Source organism: Anoplopoma fimbria, chromosome 16 (genome assembly GCF_027596085.1).
Source record: "Anoplopoma fimbria isolate UVic2021 breed Golden Eagle Sablefish chromosome 16, Afim_UVic_2022, whole genome shotgun sequence".
NCBI classification, from domain to species: domain Eukaryota; kingdom Metazoa; phylum Chordata; class Actinopteri; order Perciformes; family Anoplopomatidae; genus Anoplopoma; species Anoplopoma fimbria.
In genome coordinates, this window is record NC_072464.1 from 10,341,850 (window position 1) to 10,362,812 (window position 20,963).

General features: G+C 40.5%; 1 protein-coding gene across 1 annotated transcript in view; it reads right to left on the reverse strand.

Moving 5' to 3' along the window:
- Window positions 1-13,974: 13,974 nt before the first annotated feature.
- The window catches only part of myo16 (myosin XVI), a 74,592-nt gene continuing 67,603 nt past the window's right edge, over window positions 13,975-20,963 (reverse strand). The window contains 1 exon segment of the mRNA XM_054615270.1: window positions 13,975-14,154. Within this exon segment, the coding sequence (XP_054471245.1) occupies window positions 13,984-14,154 (171 nt within the window). The 3' untranslated portion in view covers window positions 13,975-13,983.

Genomic DNA, 20,963 nt, shown 5'->3' on the forward strand with positions numbered 1-20,963 from the left:
GATTTCACCCGCATAAATGTCTCTCTTCTGAATTCATGGAATGCATAATTAATCTCCCTTATTAATGTACAGATCCATGGAATTGATCAGTTTCACAAACCCTCACTGAGTATACGTACTAGCTGGCATGGCATATGGTATTTACTTTTAAAGCAAACATATAGACCACTGTATAGAGTGCCATATGTTTGATTTTGGTGACGGCATGGGTTGGTAATGTAAACATGACATACAGCAAAGAGAGCTCCTTGAAGAGTCGGCCCGAGGGGAAAAAAGCAGCATTGCAGCACAATGGTTACAATGCACTGTCAAGGCCTCCCGTTGCCAAGGAAACAACAGAGGTTATTGACATGATTTTACAAGAGTTCTCAGGAATCCTACATTTGCATAATTTTGTCAATTTCCTTGGTGCTTCTATGTCGGAGCGACTAGCAGCAAAAGCACCTGAGGCTACTTCCACACCCTTTAACATTATATATAACATACAAAAGCATATGTGAACTGTGGATTGGTAGTAGAGGTCTGTTTTTGTTGCACTACACTACACAATTACACCTTATTACTGTTTCCCCCTATGAGTATACTACCTCACAGACATGTATGTATATATGTGCATGAGCAAAAATGTATGGGTCCGCCAGACCACGTCAGCAGTATAGAGCTTTGTTAATTGCCACATTAATTAGGTTTATCATCAAAGATGGCCTCAGTGTCTGCCAATCTGCTGACTGCTGAGTAAAATTGGAATGGAAGGAGGATGATTTTACTGGCTGCCCTCTGGATTCAGGGAGGGTGGAGCAGACAGGATTCATCTTCTGTTACTGATCTGCTGTCAATGATTTATCACTTTGTTTTTCTGTTCTAAAAGCATATGAGCACTGGATCATTGTGGTTCTATATCAAGGCACAGATAGCAAGAAAGTCTACCGGTTGTTTATCAAGTTCAGATGTGGGGAAGGAATTTCCATGTTGGGTATATTGAGAGTGCATATGCTTGTTGAGCTATGGACACAACATGCCTCTGCATGGGGGCTGAAGAGAACAGTGTTTGTTGGGGGGTAGTCAGACTGGAAAGTAATAAAATATACTTACTCAAATACCGCAGAGGGAACTGCACTAATTTACACATGCAATTATCTGTGAGTACAAGTCATTATGCAGATCAAGGTTGTTTGTGTTTTTGCCACTTACAGGCAGTGGAACCAGCTGAAAACACAGTAGACCTGTTATCACCTTATAACGTTGTTACGACAAATCTCTTTGCAAACGGTTGCCTGTTCACACATCCAACTGACACCAAGAAACATAAGCGTTTATTCGTAGTCGGTTACGGTCACTTGGGGAATCTAAGAACAATATTCATTACCTCATATTCTAACTCAGCTTTGTTTCTACTAAATTGGCTCTTTAGCAGCTACTTTTTCCACTACCTATTAGTTGTTTACTTTATATATTTTGTGCTGAGCAGGTTTAGAGTTTATCACAGCTTTTCCACCAAAATCAACAAGGTTGTTGTGAGCAAAACCAAAACAACGAAAATGCTTACAGATGAGAATTTGAATGAGAGTTTAAATCTCTGTAACTGCTGGTGACCCTTTTCATAATACACATAGCCTTGATCCATTGTTTTTTAAAATATTGTGCAACTTGAAGAACACTGTTGTATTATTCAGCTGTGTGTGTGTGTATGTGTGCAAGACTCTCGGCTTGTGTGAGTTTATGTCTAATCTGGTGCTTCGCAGGCTGATCTGATGTGATGGATGTGTCTGGAGAGACAGACCTCAAAGTCGTTAATTGAAAATTGAGACAGTGTTGAGATGATGTTATTGATTTCCACGCTCTCGGCGAGCAGTATACCGAAGTCCGTGCCATTGCGAGAAATGGTTGAAGAGGTGATGCGGGAACAACGCTGGGGTCAAAGGAAGATAGAGAAAATGGGATGGGGGTGGAGGACGAGGAGCGGAGAGGGCAAAAGTAGGAGAGAAGGGGATCATGAGGTGAGGGGATGCAGTAAAGCGGGGTTGAAAGATGGACATTATGAGCCCTTTAAATGCTTGGAAAAGACCTACCATCTTTTGCAGCTTAATTTATGTTACGAGCATAACCCTAAACCTCTGGCTATCATAAAGCCAATGAAGGCTCACAGCTAAGGGAACGGCCCTTCTAACCTGTGCCTTTTCTTCGCTGCATCGATCAGACTGGAGCGAACCAGTCCCCGGGCTGTTTATAAGTCAACATAAACCCACAAACCCTACAACCAGTGCTCAAGTAATCAATAGAGGTGGGAATCGTGTTTACTCCTGTGTTTCATGGCCTTTGAAATGTCTCAGATGGAGGGGCTCCCACTGCTTTCATCTTCTTCCTCATGCGTTTCTCTCTTTGTCAAGCACACACATAAACATGTAGACACAAAGACAAACAGTATACTCTACGTCAGTCTGTCTCTGGTGAGTTTGTAAAGGTGGTTTACACCACCTTTACAAACTCACCCTCACACACACACACACACACACACACACACACACACACACACACACACACACACACACACACACACACACACACACACACACACACACACACACACACACACACACACTATTTTGGGAAACCGTTCTATGCTTCCTAGGAACAATAGCAATCTTGGCTTGATCTGGCATGAGATGATGCAAACCTATTACGCAAATTGCCCACTGATAGATTAATCTGTTAGAATGCCAAGACTCCAGAATATAGTGAATGGGCACTTTGTGTTGAACACAGACCTGTAGGTAGAACCAAAAAAAGCTATTATAACACTGGTAACCTTTCTTGTTATGGTCAAATACTGCAGAGAACGTGACTTATTTAAATGGGAATCTGCAGGCGGTGTAGTGTCGACTTGATTGTTGCCATCCTCTGCTTGTGGTCATCTGCAATTGGACAGAACAGCCAAGACACATGTTAATACCAGGTCTGAACAGGTCTTATATTATTGGACAATTGCTGGTCATCTCCACCATCTTTCTTCTTGAATCATTAAAACACTCAAAGGCATAGATGCAGTACACACCTGGGTACTCACTGTTCCTGAAGGTAGCCCTGAGGGAGTGATGGAGACCAAAGAGAATCAGGAGAAACTGAGGATATATATCAAAGGTGACCACAGTTAGTGCTCTAAATGGAAGGCTTGGAGGAAGGGGATGTGTGTTTGATTCAGGGCTTATTGGTGTAGCATCAGTAGGCAGCTTGGTCCAAATGACCTCTTGGCCATTTACCCCCTCCCTCTGCGGTTAAATGATAGAGTGGCCCCGTTGACATTTCTAGTGGTGGGGGTGAAATAGGAATTAACCCTCCTACGGTGGTGGTGTTTAGTCACTGTGTTAACACTTTAAAGGGAATTTTTTGTAAGAGGAAAAAAATATGTTTAAGTGAAAGCAATGTGAGCACAGAACAGTGCAGATGAGTAGTGAAAAAAAAGACTCCTTCACCCCAGTCTTCAAAATTGATTTAGTTACAGAAACTATTGATATGCTTTAAATCTGAATTCTGTATCAAACTACACTAACTATTTTGGAGAATATTGGGTAAAAAGACCTTAGGCAACCATGATCAGCAAAATCCGACTATGAACGTAAAGCACGCCGTCCTGTGTTGGGACACGTGTGGTTTTATGTGGTTATACAATATCATCTTGCTGCAGCTGCACAGTGTTTGATTAAAGAACTTAGTAAAGGTAAAAAAAAAAAAATCACAAATGCAAGGAATAAATACATGTTCAAGTGCCAATGGCTGAATTGTATTTGAGCTGGAAAACCAATTATTTTACAAAAGAAATAAACAAGGATGTGGCAGGCAGCTGTATAAGTAGTGCAAGTAGCAATGATAGAAAAAAAAGGTAAAAAAAAGTGTTATACCCTGTTATAATTGCAAATGAAACCAATCAAAAACCAACTATAAAATTTGCAGTGGGAGACAGACTACACAGGTTTAAATAGGATTGAGGGACGTCTCGCAAGTGTCACAATTGAGAGTAACAATCCCCAGCTCTGACTGCAGTCTCGAATGCCAATGGGATGACATCTCTCTCTTCTTTGTCTGTCTTATAGGTAACAGCCTTAATCTGGAAAATAATAAATGAATCCCTGGGAGTTGTATTTAAAGAAAAAAAGAATTGTTAAAATGGCGGTAAAAAGTAAGTTGTAGACTGGTTTGGCCCATTTAGACACTTCCAGAGAAAGAAACACATCACCTCAGTGTTGGTGGTAAGATTGGATCAGACTATTTTTCCCCACAGCATCTTACTGCTCCCCAAGAATCCATATACACTCACATACTCGCCAGTAATCTCCTGAAGCTGTAAGTGGCTCCTCTGAGGGATTCTCATTAGTGTGCAAATGTATACTAAATATTTATTTTGGTATGTTCTTAAGCTAAATCTCCCCCATTGAAACAACCAACCAGTTTTTGCTGCATACATCCTGAAGCGCATGCCTCAAAACATGTACTGCTGTTATTAGTAGTATACATATTTACTCTTGCTGAGCTCTTCTAGTACCTTTAGTCAGTGTGCAGTCAGATAAGCTGTCTGTTACAGAGAAGAGCTACAGGTTGTTTGTTGCTTTAAATATCTGGGTATCATTATGAATCATAGGGGTTTATTAAAAGATAAGGAGCTGGCCTCTGGAGCCATTGTATGTCTGTTGATACACTGGTAGATAACAAACAACACTCATGTTGTGATTATTGTGTTATCCAAGGTTGTTTACATCTGATATGACACAGGGAGTAGTTTTATGGGAAATTAAGTTCAAAGTTCAGCAACCTTCACTCTTTTCTTTAATGTAAACAGGTCAATCATTCTTGTTAACTTGATGACTTAACATACATAAAAAATAAACTTAACATGTTTATTTTTTTGAAAATTTGCCCTCTGACAAAGAAATGAACAAACATTGAGAGACTATCAAAAAATAAATCCAGAAAATCACAAAGTTATAAATTGATTTGCATTTGATCGAGTGAAATAAGTATTTGATCCCCTAACAAAACATGACTCAGTACTTGGTGGAGAAACCGTTGTTGGCAAGCACAGAGGTCAGACGCTTCTTGTAGTTGGTCACCAGGTTTGCGCACATCTCAGGAGGGATTTTGGTCCACTCCTCTTTGCAGATCTTCTCCAAATCCTGAAGGTTTCGAGGCTGTCGCTTGGCAACTCTAAGCTTCAGCTCCCTCCACAGATTTTCTATGGGATTAAGGTCCGGAGACTGGCTAGGCCACTCCATGACCTTAATGTGCTTCTTCTTGAGCCACTCCTTTGTTGCCTTGGCCGTATGTTTTGGGTCATTGTCGTGCTGGAAGACCCATCAACGACCCATTTTCAGTGTCCTGGCTGAGGTAAGGAGGTTGTCGCCCAAGATTTCACGGTACATGGCCCCGTCCATCCTCCCCTCGATGCGGTGAAGGCGTCCTGTCCCCTTAGCAGAGAAACACCCCCAAAGCATAATGTTTCCACCTCCATGCTTGACGGTGGGGATGATGTTCTTGGGGTTATAATCAGCATTTCTCTTCCTCCAAACATGGCGAGTTGAGTTGATGCCAAATAGCTCGATTTTGGTCTCATCTGACCACATTACCTTCTCCCAAGCCTTCTCTGAATCATTCAGGTGTTCATTGGCAAACTTCAGACGGGCCTGTACATGTGCCTTCTTGAGCAGGGGGACCTTGCAGGCGCTGCAGGATTTTAATCCATTATGGCGTAGTGTGTTACCAATGGTTTTCTTGGTGACTGTGGTCCCAGCTGTCTTGAGATAATCAACAAGTTCCTCCCGTGTAGTTCTGGGCTGATCCCTAACCTTTCTCATGATCATCGATACCCCACGATGCGAGATCTTGCGTGGAGACCCAGGCCGAGGGCGATTGATGGTCATTTTGTGTTTCTTCCATTTCCGAATAATCGCACCAACAGTTGTCTCCTTCTCACCAAGCTGCTTTCCGATGGTCTTGTAGCCCATTCCAGCCTTGTGCAGGTCTACAATCTTTTCCCTGACGTCCTTAGACAGCTCTTTGGTCTTGCCCATGGTGGAGAGGTTGGAATCTGATTGATTGATTCTGTGGACAGATGTCTTTCATACAGGTAACGAGTTGAGATTCAGAGTACTTTCTTAAAGTGAAAGGACTAATCTAACCGGTATGTGGGAGCCAGAATTCTTGCTGGTTGGTAGGGGCTCAAATACTTATTTCACTCAATCAAATGCAAATCAATTTATAACTTTTATATAATGTGATTTTCTGGATTCTTTTTTTTATATTCTGTCTCTCACTGTTAATAAACCTACCATAACAATTATAGGCCGTTCATTTCTTTGTCAGTGGGCAAACTTACAAAATCGGCAAGGGATCAAATAATTATTTCCCCCACTGTATATGAGTCAGCACCCTCTGGTAGAGTATGTTTACTGTGACATACACTGACAGATAAACTTCAAACTCCCACACTCTAAAGTGAAGCCTCTCAGTGACTACTGCTTAAGGGAAAAATTCCTCTGAATTCCTCTAGCAGATTATTAATGTGGGAAGACGCTGTCGGTCCAGCTGAAATGACTTGTGCTTGTCTTGACCTGACTCCAAGCAGAAACCACTGCAGGTGAGTAAATACCTGGAGGAGCCAGGAGCCTCTTCTTCCTGGGAAATGTCACTTCACTCTGACTTTATTGTTGGGCCCTGCAAACATATTCAACTTCTTTATGTCAGTTAACCTAAATTAAATTAAAAAGCATATTTTCCCACTTTGTTCGAGTGATATCTAGCTATGCAGAAATGTATAAGTATAGCAATAGTATCCAAAGGCTGAAAAAATGAAACCAGAACTATCTTTATGGTTACCACATGGAGAAATGTGCTGCTGTGTTTCATCATGTTAATCTGCTTTTTACTCTGTTGTAAAACATGAATGTCTATGACTGTTTTGCTCCACACATGGAAATCTTCACTAGGATTTAGTGCCAATTACAGAGTGTTCAAAGTGATACGCACACGTCAAGCCAGTGGTGGCATGTAACCAAGTATAGTTACTCAAGTATAGACCCTTTAACAGTTGGTAAACAATGATGAAGTTTGGCAGTTTGGCAACAAAAGTACAGCGGATTTCAATAGAATCTCAAGCTATGAATGCGCATTAATCACCAAAGATCGGAAATGCAAATTGACTTTCCAGATCTGTGTGAGTGGGTAGAATACATTAGAAAGTTGCCCAATATTTAGTGACAATATTTAGTGACCAGATAAATACATGTATTTGGTGAAGAAACCTAGTGTGTAACACTACACCAGCTAGACATTAACGGCATACAAGTCACTAGATGCGTATAAAATTCCATTATTTGCCATTTAGTTTTAAAATGGCAATACAAACGCAAGCATTTTTGATCAGTCCAGTGGTATTCAACACGTTTATTAGCTTGCTGCCATAGATGCCGCCAGTGTTTCGCTTTAACGAGGGACCGTGTCAACTGGTGACTCTAGGCCGAATGCATCTTTGGTTGATCGTGGTGAAGGTAAGTGTGGAAAAGACAAAAAGATCCTAGTAAAAGCCTTAAATCCAAAATTACTTAATAATCTGTGTTGAATATGTACGGCAACCATTTATGCAAGTTACAACAAGCAACCACACACTTTCTGCTGAAAGTCACAAGGCGACATGTAACATTTTTAATTAGGTGTTAAAACATGCTAAATGGTTTGATGGTTGGAGCAAAACGCCACTTCTTTGCCAACATGTGCAGGCATATTTTGATGATGTCGGCTGTAAAAAGGTTTATCTGTCAGTGACTACTGCTTAAGGGAAAAATTCCTCTGAATTCCTCTAGCAGATTATTAATGTGGGAAGACGCTGTCGGTCCAGCTGAAATGACTTGTGCTTGTCTTGACCTGACTCCAAGCAGAAACCACTGCAGGTGAGTAAATACCTGGAGGAGCCAGGAGCCTCTTCTTCCTGGGAAATGTCACTTCACTCTGACTTTATTGTTGGGCCCTGCAAACATATTCAACTTCTTTATGTCAGTTAACCTAAATTAAATTAAAAAGCATATTTTCCCACTTTGTTCTAGTGATATCTAGCTATGCAGAAATGTATAAGTATAGCAATAGTATCCAAAGGCTGAAAAAATGAAACCAGAACTATCTTTATGGTTACCACATGGAGAAATGTGCTGCTGTGTTTCATCATGTTAATCTGCTTTTTACTCTGTTGTAAAACATGAATGTCTATGACTGTTTTGCTCCACACATGGAAATCTTCACTAGGATTTAGTGCCAATTACAGAGTGTTCAAAGTGATACGCACACATCAAGCCAGTGGTGGCATGTAACCAAGTATAGTTACTCAAGTATAGACCCTTTAACAGTTGGTAAACAATGATGAAGTTTGGCAGTTTGGCAACAAAAGTACAGCGGATTTCAATAGAATCTCAAGCTATGAATGTGCATTAATCACCAAAGATCGGAAATGCAAATTGACTTTCCAGATCTGTGTGAGTGGGTAGAATACATTAGAAAGTTGCCCAATATTTAGTGACCAGATAAATACATGTATTTGGTGAAGAAACCTAGTGTGTAACACTACACCAGCTAGACATTAACGGCATACAAGTCACTAGATGCGTATAAAACTCCATTATTTGCCATTTAGTTTTAAAATGGCAATACAAACGCAAGCATTTTTGATCAGTCCAGTGGTATTCAACACGTTTATTAGCTTGCTGCCATAGATGCCGCCAGTGTTTCGCTTTAACGAGGGACCGTGTCAACTGGTGACTCTAGGCTGAATGCATCTTTGGTTGATCGTGGTGAAGGTAAGTGTGGAAAAGACAAAAAGATCCTAGTAAAAGCCTTAAATCCAAAATTACTTAATAATCTGTGTTGAATATGTACGGCAACCATTTATGCAAGTTACAACAAGCAACCACACACTTTCTGCTGAAAGTCACAAGGCGACATGTAACATTTTTAATTAGGTGTTAAAACATGCTAAATGGTTTGATGGTTGGAGCAAAACGCCACTTCTTTGCCAACATGTGCAGGCATATTTTGATGATGTCGGCTGTAAAAAGGTTTATCTGTGGGCAGTCTTCTTAAGCAGAGTTTTAAGGTACTTGTACTTTACAAATTAAGTTTTGTGTATAATCCACTATCTATCACTGAAAATATTGTTTCCGTTTTACTGACAATTTAGGTTCTTTGGTACTTTTCAGATTAAGAGTACTCGAATTATTTAGAATTATACTCCAATAGCATTAATTGCATTGTCCGCCTAACAGCAGATCAGAATGAATGCAGAAGAGATATCTTTGTTATTCCATATATTCTTCCATCTTGTCAATACCTGAAGCCTACATTACCCACAATGCAACTTGACCTGTTTGGGTGTGTTATGCCAGTATTTGGCCTTGGCTAATGTAGCCTTGTGCTACTGGCCTCAAGCAGAGATGAAAAGCACGCTACAGAGGTCTGCTAAACTCTGTTCTAGTCTTAATATTTCAATGCTCTAAGTCTTTTAAGTTTGTGTGTCCAACTGCACTAATTAGCTCGTCTCAATCGGCAGCGTGTCTCCAACTGCAATCAGTATTTCTTAGAAGTAAAGCTTAGGCAAACCTCAAACCCCTGCTTTCCAGTCCAAAACACTGAGTCCAATCGCCCAAATATTATTATCCTGAGAGAGAAAAGACAACCCAAGCGTGTTGATGTAGATTTGGTTTGTGGTGTAAAAAATGTGAGAATGAGAGTAGGCAAAAAAACTGGCACTGTCTGCTTTCCTCCAGGTATTTCTGGCTTCAGTTTCCATGGGAGTCAATGATAAAGCTCCTCGGAACTCCTGTCACTTTCAGCCACCACGGCCAAATACATAAGTCATTCATCATGAAGATACCAGCGAATACACACTAATCTAAATAAAATAAATTTCAATGGGATTTTAAAGTTGAATAATACTCAGAATGTATCAAATGTGAAGAATGTTTTAAAGTTTTCAATTAAGTTTCTAGCTGAAAGTATGTATGAGTACATACCAGTTGAAAATGTGTCAATTGGGCGGCTGTGGCGTAGTGGAGAGCAAGGTAGTTCTCCAATCAGAGGGTCGGTGGTTCAATACCCGGCTTCGGCAGTCGATGTGTCCTTGGGCAAGACACTTAACCCCAAGTTGCTCCCGAAGGCTTGCCATCGGTGTGGACTGGATGTGAATGAATGTTAGTTAGAGTCTGATGGTAGCCTGTCATCAGTGTGTGAATGGGTGAATGATATGTAATATACTACTGATTGTAAGTCGCTTTGGATAAAAGCGTCTGCTAAATGACTGTAATGTAATTTAAATTTCTTGTTTTATCATTAAATTCTGAAATGATGACTATTTCCGCATGGAATATTTCTCAAAGTATGAAAGGTAAGAATTATAAAAGTAATAGCAGTAATGACCTTATTGAGCTGAATGTTTTTATGTTTGAACACATTTTCTACTTTGAAAATTGTCTAAGGAGTTAAGTGACAAAAAAAGGCAACAGATTACTAATAAAGAGTTAGATAAACATAGCTTGTGACACCCAATGATAACGAAAGAATCTAAAAAATCTCTATGAACAAAGCATACAGACTCACACTTTATGTATCTTAGTCCTGGAATTGACATGCACTACTCTCATATGTGCACGCAAACACACATTGACACTGGCATTGACACAATTGTGCTTTATTGCTGTACAGGTAAAGTACTTATAAAACATTGGGAACATAATAATTATGAAATTTCACATACAATCTTTTTTCTTTCCACAAACACATATGTATGCCAGTTAAAATATACTGTATGTCATGTACAAAAGAAAGACTACAAGTTAAAAAAACAAAACACTATGAAAGGCAGTGAGATACCCCGGTTTAGGTGCTAAAATATTGTTTCTCCAAACAACTATACATGGACTAGGGACAATGAGATGGCCGAATGCACTGGCTGTAGCACCAGAGAGCTGATCACGGAGCAGATTCCTGACAAACAGTGATTGGCAGTTATCAGGCTGCCAGAGTAAGGTAACGCTTACAACAGACTGAGCTACGTCAGGGGATTGTATATGATGGAGCTGATATGTGCACTGATCAGTTAAGGGTGGATGTAGATGAATGAAGAGTGTTTGGATGAGAGACAGGGGACAGTGCAATGATTCACAGTGCAGTGAGAAGCAGTTCTTCACATTAGACAGCCTTTTTTATCGTTTCAGCATGAGCACATTATAAAGGACCCAGGCCCAACATGTGATCATGCAAGTTAAAAAGCACTGATACGCTTTAAAAGACAATAAAAAAACAATTTATCTCCTCATTTCATGATTTCAGTAAACATGGTAATACACAAAACCTTAATGCACACAACTAACCAGAACCCTGATCATAATGAAGGACCAATACAGAGGCTATAAATTCTCTTTCATTGGCATTGGCAAGGTTGAGTAGCTTGATCTTGGTTCCTTTCTCTTCTTTTCTTTATCACAGATAAGTTTGAATCCTTGTGTGGATGAGCTGAACCATACTATGATGAAAATGTTTTACATAGTTCTGCATTGCAGTACCGCACTACTCATGCAACCCCAATGGTAGCATACAAGGTGTGAATCATGGAGCGAATCAATACTTTATCAAAAATGCCGCATCCTTAATAACTAGCTTTAAAAAACGAACCGCATACATAACTTCTGAAGACAATAATCACATTAAGGAGTCAAGTACACTGTTTAGATACAGGCGCATGTTCCAGTAATAAGTTACACAGGGTTTCAGGCAGTGAAAGAAAACTTTGCATTTATACATTCAGCCAGTCAGTCGAAAAAACGCAGCTCAGATGATTTGCCATCTCCTGTGAATATCAGTGATCTTCTCTAATTCCTCTGAATATTTGTGCACCTTGGCGCACTGACAGCAGCTGAGATCGATCCTGTGATGGGGCTGCTAATCCGTAAGGCTGAATCAATCAGACACATTGTGGGTGATCAGTTGGAATGAGAAATCAATTAGAGCTATTGATACTTTGCGCCTCTAACAATCCGGACCGATCTTTGCAGACCAAACAGCTTGTTGAGACACACCCAGCCCATTACAGAAGTCAACACGACACCACATAAACATTGTGCAATAAAACATCCATATACAATGAAAACATCTGCCTTGCATCATAGGAACAGGGTCAAGAGGGAACCAAACAACTAATAATGAATAGAGTATAAAGAAATTTCATAGCCATAGACGATCATTCTGAAAAAAAAAAAAAAGATATTTACATTCTAAAATAAACCTCTTCTCTTTACCTTAGTCATTGCATCTAACCCAAGACATTCTTAAATCTCAGTTTCACCATCATAGACAGTATTATCTCATCTCTTCCTCATCTTTTAATTCAATCTCTGTGCTTTTCTTGCTAGAGTAAAAGCTAGAACATACAACACTGGTCACTATTTACAAAGCGGTTACCATGGAAACACCCGTAGAGCCGGTTTGATCCATTCGGAAGGTGTGTGTGTGTGTGTGTGTGTGTGTGTGTGTGTGTGTGTGGGGGGGGGGGGGTCAAAGACCAAGTGGGGAGAAAGGGGTTTGCTTGTTCGGGTCAAGGGAGGGAAAGCAGATGTAGGGAGGACGTGAAAGGGTGGTGTTCGTCTGAGCCGACGCAGCCACGGTAGGGGAATCTGTACAATAATCAAGTTCATCTGTGCGCGAGTTCCTGAGCTCTGCACAATCTTCCTAAGAACAACAAACATGTGAAACTGTTCAGCTGTTCTTGAGACACAATGAGAGTTAAGTTGTGACCCTTCGATCCTAGACTGTTGTTTTTTTCCCTTCCTCTTTTTCGCCATGTTCTTCTGATCCATCTAGAAGCAGACCGTTGAATCACCACTGACTTCCAGTAACAGCTATGATTTGGTCATTAATGTCAGTCTGTACATGTATATATCTGATTTTATAGCTATACTTGTTAGTTTAGATGTATCTTTCACAAGTTGTTTCACTTTGGCACAGCGTTTCATGTTCACAACATAAACTGTATACCTTTCAGCTAAAGTTATGTTATGTTGGCTTTACCTTTATACCTTAAACCAAAGCAGGATTGGCTTTTTTTTTTGGGATCCCCGTTTCCTAGTAAAGGTTTAGGTTGCATTTTAGCTGGAGGTTTTTGTTCCTCAAAGGCTGGTGGTTACAATGGGGAAGAGAAGTGCACCATGGGATATTACTGAGGTTACCCTGACCCCTGGTTGCTCGTTGCCAGGGCCGCAGTAGCACTTAGAGCCCAAACATGAGAAGCTAAGTGAGAGCTGTACCTGAAAGGTTCCCATGTGTCAGCCAGTCCACTGATGCTAAAAAAACTGGATGTGTACAAAGGCGTTGGTCGACATGTAAACTTCAGAGCGGTCTGAGAGGTCTCGGTGGCGCACACACGAGCATTCATGGGAGCATCACAGGACAGCACGTCAAGTATAATCAGCACCATATTCTGGGGTGGAACTCCTTCGCGTGCAGCAGAACAACATGATACAGACAGACTAAAAGGGCCATTTGATATCTGAATGCTATGAAATCACTGCTAGTCTGATCTTTAAATCAAACTCCCATTGATGGACGTCATACATATGGTCTCAGAAGAACTGAAAATAAATAATAATCTGTCTCTTTCTGTTTATAACATCTTTGATTACATAAATAGCACCACGTGGACCTCTACTGTGTCTGAATTCCACATTGTTTTCAAGGATAACCTTTGTCAGTGTTACAGAGTGCTGATCTTATATCACAAAGCTTGGGGAATCTTCCACAGTCGAGGTCAGGAGGCGCGGAGGCAGGACCTTCGGCCCAGGGACAAGGCTCACACTTTTGGGGCTTGGAGCTTTAACCTAGCCCCTGGGCATTGAGGTTACATGGTCCACATAAAAAAAAAAGAGCAGGGCCAATACATGTGACTGCTTCACACAACCTCTGTCATGGAGAGGCCTTCCTTTTGGTCCAGAGCAGCGTGGGGGGCAGGGTCAGGGACCGAGGTGGGCGGTGCTTCCAGTCACCCCGCCCCTCACACTGCGCTTGCCGCCATCGCAGAAGCTCCCCAAGGGTGGCGCTCTCCTCCCTGTTGGACAGACGTAACCGCTGGAACACCTGGTGAGCAGAGGTGAGGCGAGGAAAAAACAGAGCATGTTAACACTTAAACCTCACACTAAATAAAGATTTTTTTTCCAGAATGGATTGACACGCAGATGACAGGAAGCTGAAATGACCAGGCTGTGATTGGAGGAAGTAGGGAGAGGGGCGTGTGAATGACAAGCCGTGCTTTTACATAAAGAAAAAATAAAATCTTATTGTCATTGCAAAAGCATCCTAAAATGGACAAAGATATTTCAAATACCATCATGTCTCCATTGGACATGACCACCTACAGGGCAAGAAAAATAGGGCAGCTTTGTCTGATTCATCATCTTGAAAGAGGCAGTGATCACTGGGCTGGCTTCTCCTCTCAAAGTAGGACAGATTTTCTCATGAATCATTCTAATAACCAACACTGAGATGAATCTGGAGCCAGTACCATGCCATCTCATGAGACAGTTGATACAGAAGAAAGCAGTTGGGGGGGAGAAATCCCTTCTCTGACTGACAGCTCTAACAGCGACCCATTTCCATATTCTGTCTCTGGACCCCTCCATACATCACCTCACAGAAGGTCTTGTGAATTACACAAGGGACCTTTGCACAGTGAGCAGATCAAGTGGCTCCTGTTCTTTCTTGGAGACATTCAGAGTCAAATGCCCAAAGGTGCACACATGCTCATCGTTCTGTGTAAAGAACATCAGTCATCTGCCAGTCAACACCCATGTAAATCACTCAGACAGGAATTCCAATCTGCCTCAGTTGGTAATACCAGCAACAGGACCGAGCCCTACTGATCAAGACCTGATTAGGAAATTGAGGTTGTTATGGTGGCAGTTGATGGGCTGTGAAAGTGCAAATAACTGTTCCCTCATACTCAGATAAGATCTAAGGGATAAGGTTGGCATTACTTTACTTTATATTATTCTTACTGTTAAAAAATAAAAAAACACTAAAAGCAAAAACGTGTTGTTCTGTCTCGCAGCGCTTTCTAACCCAACTGTCCTGCCATAGCATTCCTTCACTAGGAACAACTGGTTCCTACTGAAGATGAAAATCTTTAAATAACGCTCATAAGTATATAGTTAAAAAAAAGGTTAAGTAATACCCTAAAACACATGGGTACTGTGGTTTTCAATAAATGTGACTCAGCGAGGAGTAACTAGTACATTTATCATGGACTATATATATGGACTAGCCCCTCCTCCGCTTTTTATCACTGCTGGAGTTGAAGCTGTAAGCTAAATTAAGTCCGCATGACATTAAATGCAACATTTTCTCTGCATATTGCCAAGCATACAGTACATTTAGTGATGCATTCCACATAGCACTCAGGCACACATAGTACACAGACACTCCAATAAATGCACATTGTACACATTACATACTTTGACATACACACATAGGCAGGATCACATGCACATATCTGGACAACTGCACACCTGTGAGTGTCCATATGCACATGCACTCAAACACACATACACATTGATTGCCTGCACAAGCACGATACTCAGCGACCTAATCCATAATTTACACCTCCCTGCCAGGCTATTCTCTGCTCTGGCGCCAGCCAGGAACACCAGCTACCGGAACAGTAGACAAGTAGGAACACCGTGTCCTTCTGCAATGCATGACTGGACATGGACACCCACACACACGCACACACAAACACACACTCAATGTAATGAACATCAGATACCAGATCATAATCCAATAATTCTGAGAGAAGAACATTTTGAGAGATTCATAGTTGTGGCCTTGATGCTTGTTTTTCTATTATAAACACTCATCGTCGGAGTGTCACAGTAATATGGTATTGCTGCATTTAGATATCACATTTACCCTCATGCTTAAACCTCTCTCTCATGGCAAGTATGTGGGCATTCGAAAATCACACTTATGTGTGGCTCTAATTTCAAAACCACGGGCAATAGCATGCTGCTAGAACAACTTATTGAAACCTGGCTGCAGGGATTTCCTCTCATGCAGCCGTATAAGCTTTCATCAAGGCCAGTCAAGTTCTTCCACACCAAAAAAACATTAATGGACATGGTTTTCTTTAGTGTTGTCTTAAAGAAGGGATTCATTGTATGCTGCAGCATTGAGGTTTCTTTTAATTCAAACCTAGCCCAAATCATTAAAGACTGCCCAAGAACAGAAGTATACAAAACATAACTTTGACGGTAGGGTCTGTGTTTCAAATGTAAGTAGAATTATCGTCTCACGGTTGTATGCCATCCGCCAGTGTTCTTGAGAGAAACTGACAACCCCCCAAAAAAAACAGATGCCTCCTGCCACAGCTGTCCCTGATAGAATATATATATATATATATATATATATATATATATATAATTGGGTCGTGTTCAGAGAGAGAAAACTGCTGTCGATTTATTTTGTCGTCCCCCTGATACGGGAAAACACAAGCACTCACTAATTCAGCAACTTGCGTTTTTACTTGTATTTACCTATACGATCTAGTCTACCAAAACTGATATGAGTGCCATAAAATAATATGAAATTGTTGTAACAATTTCATATTATTTTACAAAAATAAAATTAAAATAAAAAATATAAAAAATAAGTTACAAAAATAAAATTTAAATCTTATGAGGACACCCAGATTCTTCCATTGAAACATCCTTATACATCTGACATTTGAACCGCGCCCTTGCTCACAAGAGCATGGGGGAGGGAGTCCAAATCCAAACCAACATGTTTAAGGATTGGTAATGTTATGGTAATAATATGGTAATGCCTGAAGTCTAGTGGTCACTCCAAACTGTCAGTCACAGGCAAAGTGCCGTACGGCCACAGAGCGTGACAATAACCTCTGTGCTTCTCCTAGGAAAACACACAAACTAAATGCTTGTATGTTTTCTGATTCATCACTCATGCTGTGTGTACATCACATATACACCCTGCACTCTGCAGAGAATTTAAATTATTTACAATATATTGGTGCCTCTAATAAACAGCCACAGCTTTAATCATTACAACACCAGGACAAGGAAAAATAATAACACCTATTCTAGATCTTTTTCAAAGAAGCTATAACAGAGACTTCCCTAAATGCTGTGTATTTCTAGAACCAGTTTATCCAGGAGGAGTAAAAAGCAATGGGCAGCAAAAGAGAGGGACTGATTAGAGGGAGAGATGTCGATGGCCATTGATGACCTCTGTGTGAGCTCTTTCCTGGAAATTTCACAATGGGTTAGGTCACGTGGGGATTCCAGAGAAACTGCTATGATACCTTTATTCACACATATGCTTTAACCCGGCCTAACATGGGGGATTCATTCTGTCCATCTCATCCTTAGTGTTCTTATTCTGAATGAACATGTGACACAGTCCTTCTCCCACTTTAAACATCATTACTTCTGCCTAGATTATATATATTGAAGGCAAGAAACTAAGAATATTAATGTCTGTACCATCCAATCATTTAGTTGGCAGGCAGTCCGCCTATTCTTTGTATGATTAGCTTAGACCGCTGTTGACTACTACCTACAGGAACCAAAACAAGCCAGTCCATTCATTCCTAATGGAGTTGTCCATCCCCCTCTTCTTCCTTCATCCTCTCCTTTTCATTTATCCCATTAGATCTGCTAATCCTATACAAACACGGTCTGGAATGCAGCTAATTGAAAGGCATTCTGGGTCACAGAGTTGTTCCCATCTTTTGAATGAACTCATGGTAATGAACCTGTTCCAGACAACACACCAGATTACTGAAGTAAAGAATCAAGATACACGTTACAATGAAAGCAGCAAGCAACCACACGTTTACAGACCAGTTCTAACACAGAGATACATTTAGACACATGAGGAAGATGGTTGTTTTTTTTTTTACCAATATCCATTAAATTGCTTTTTCTACATTTTCAAATTTTCAGCAATTTCAACTTAATTCTTCATTTTCAAAACTCTTATTTCTTGCATATTTTTCCTCAGGCACTTGCAACCTTGAAGTAACTGTCACATTGCTGCATCAAGTGAAAAAATATTTTAAACAAAAAAGACAAAGAAAATGGGAGAAATTTGCTCCCTTTAATCCCAAAACAGAAGTTTATAGAAATCCTCACAAAGGGAGGTATCAACCTTATCTATTCAAACTGTCAGCATTATAGTAGGTTATAGTTTAAATACATGAAAACACACTTAAGCACTTGAAATTACCAGATGAATCATTCCCAATTTTAATATCAGTGCCAATGCAACAAAATCTCAAAGAATGATACTGTTATAAGAATATGCTGACTGGTCATGTGCACCCCATCCTCTCACACAAGAACTCCATGGAGATAAACTGATTTAGAGATATCTTGCAATCTGGCAGTTTAAAAAGCATCTCACTGAACAACAAACAATGTAGATAGCTTCAAATGAAAAGGAAAGCTGATGAGCAGGTATACAGATGCAGAGAGTCGAGCTAGCTCCAAGAGCGGCAGTTTCCTTACAGAAATGAGGGATAAAAGAAAAGGGGGGAAAAAGCAGCAGCGTCACGGATTCTCGGATCAGACTTGTCAGCCCAGACAGAAGAAAGGGCAGACAGCTAATCTGATTCCAGACCAGTGTTTTAAGGACAAAGAGCACAATAAACAAGTGGAGCTGGTGAAGCTAAAAAGCAGTGGTTTTCAAGATTTATCCTACAAGGGCCCACATTTTCAGAAAATTTGAATCTTTGGATTAAAACTACCAGAAATCTTGATCAAATCAGAATTTCCCTGCCTTAAAGGGGCAGTTCAGCCCAAAATAAAAAATACACATTTACCCTATTAGCTGTACTGCTATTCATCAATCTAGATAGTTTTGGTGTGAGTTGCCATATCGCCGTAGAGACAGCCTTGTTGAGAGCACTTTCATGTGGGAAGTATTTACTTTAAACCAAAGTTCAAACATAAACTGCTCACAATGTCTGTGGATTATCACCAGTAACTGGGTCATGATTTCTAGAAAGAGACATTGCTGTAGAGTTAAAAAAAAAAGAAAATTGTAGGGCAATTTGAGTACCAGAAGCCTAGTGCCATATAGTCCCGTTATATAAGAGAGACGGCAGACATCTCTAGGGCTAATCCCTCCAACACTAGGCAACTCACATCATAACAATCTAGACTGATACATAGCACTACAGGTAAGAGGAAAAATATGTATCTCTGATTTAGGTGTGAACTGTCCCTTTAAATACTGGTTATTATTGGAATACATTTTTGTTCAGTTATCGATACGGGAGCAAACCAAACGTTCTTTAAAGCCATTCTATAGGAGGGTAAATCCTTCATACTAAAAATAGACTGTGGGTCGGGTATTACTAAAAACTCAGACAAAAATTCTGAGGCTCCTTTTTTTTTTAATGATAAGGATCATAACTTTCATGATCCCACACTGGGCCTATGAAAAACACTGCTATTGAGGGTGGAGATCAGCGAGGAATGGCATACACTCACCACATCCCTACATGTGAACAGGTCTTCCAGTGAACCCCCCTGCCCCCCCCTCGCTGTTTTAGAGGGCTGCCCCCGCACCGAACGGAGAAAAGTTGAGATGACCCCTCTGGAAGATAAAGGAGGCAGTGAGAGTAACAACCAAGCTCATTAGAATCAAAGAGAGAGATAGAGAGAAACAGTCAGAGTTATTTCCATACAGCTCTATAACTCACATATTCTGAGTAAAAACTTGGAAAAACTAGACTATTAAATTAGCAGCACCAATGTGGCAGCCTCAAACGCCTGAATTCACCCCTAATGTTAAGGCAACCTGCGGACTGTGAAGTGGGTACATTGTGTGCCCTCCACATCTCTAGTGGCAGTATCTTATGAATGTCCTTAGCTTCTCTGAAAGTGGGACACTCTGTGCTTTGTTCATTCTTGTGCTTCATGCACCACCGACAGTGATACTCAATCATTGACTGAAGCGGTTTGTGATGAATCTGAATCAGTTTTCTTGTGGTGAAACTTTCTGGAACTGGACAAAACAGCTGCATCATGGAATACAGGATGCAGCAACACAGAATATTAAGCAGAGCATTTACAGCGTGAACGCCGTTATGCAAGACATTTTCCCTAGTATGTAACCTGCATTATTTTGACTTCCAGATGAAACCAATGTAGTGGTGCAGTAAAGGCTACAATGGTAACATATGTGGCTCGATTGTTGTTATGACAGCCGGTGTCTTCAATAAATCAAATTTCCTGTTGGAGTTTGCGGGTTCACTGCTCAGCCTGTGGACATGATCTTAGTAACAGCAGAGGGGACGTTTGAGTATATGTGTGTGTGAGTTATGTCGCTTTGGACGTGCTCAGCAGCCACATTTTTAATATAGTTTAAAACTGTTTCGACCACATCTTTCATGTTTTAGAGGTTTAAGAACAATTCGCAGCGTCTTCAGAAGTTCAAAAAAATGCTATGTGGTTGTACATAAATATAAGACAACGCGGTTGCTTTCTTTAACCTGTTTTTGTGTTTACTTTTTGTGACTATTTTGTGATTTAAATAAAGTGATTTTATCTACAGCTCAGCACACTGGTAATGACTGCTGGTCAACATAGTACTTATGAGCTGGAAACATACATACAAACACATTCAGTGTAAAGATAGTTGAACGGGCAAAAGAGACAGGGCCGGTGGACACTCAAACACACGGAAGAATGTTAGCAGAATATCTCCTGCAGCCGGGATGGAGCCGGATAGTGAAGCAGTCAGATCCTGTGTACATTAGCTGTTCATCAGTATTGATTGTATTATTTGTAACCAGATCTAGTCTTTTCTCTCCTTGTGAATACAGGTTGTAACAATTCAACTTCTATGGACTCCAATTATCAAAAGTG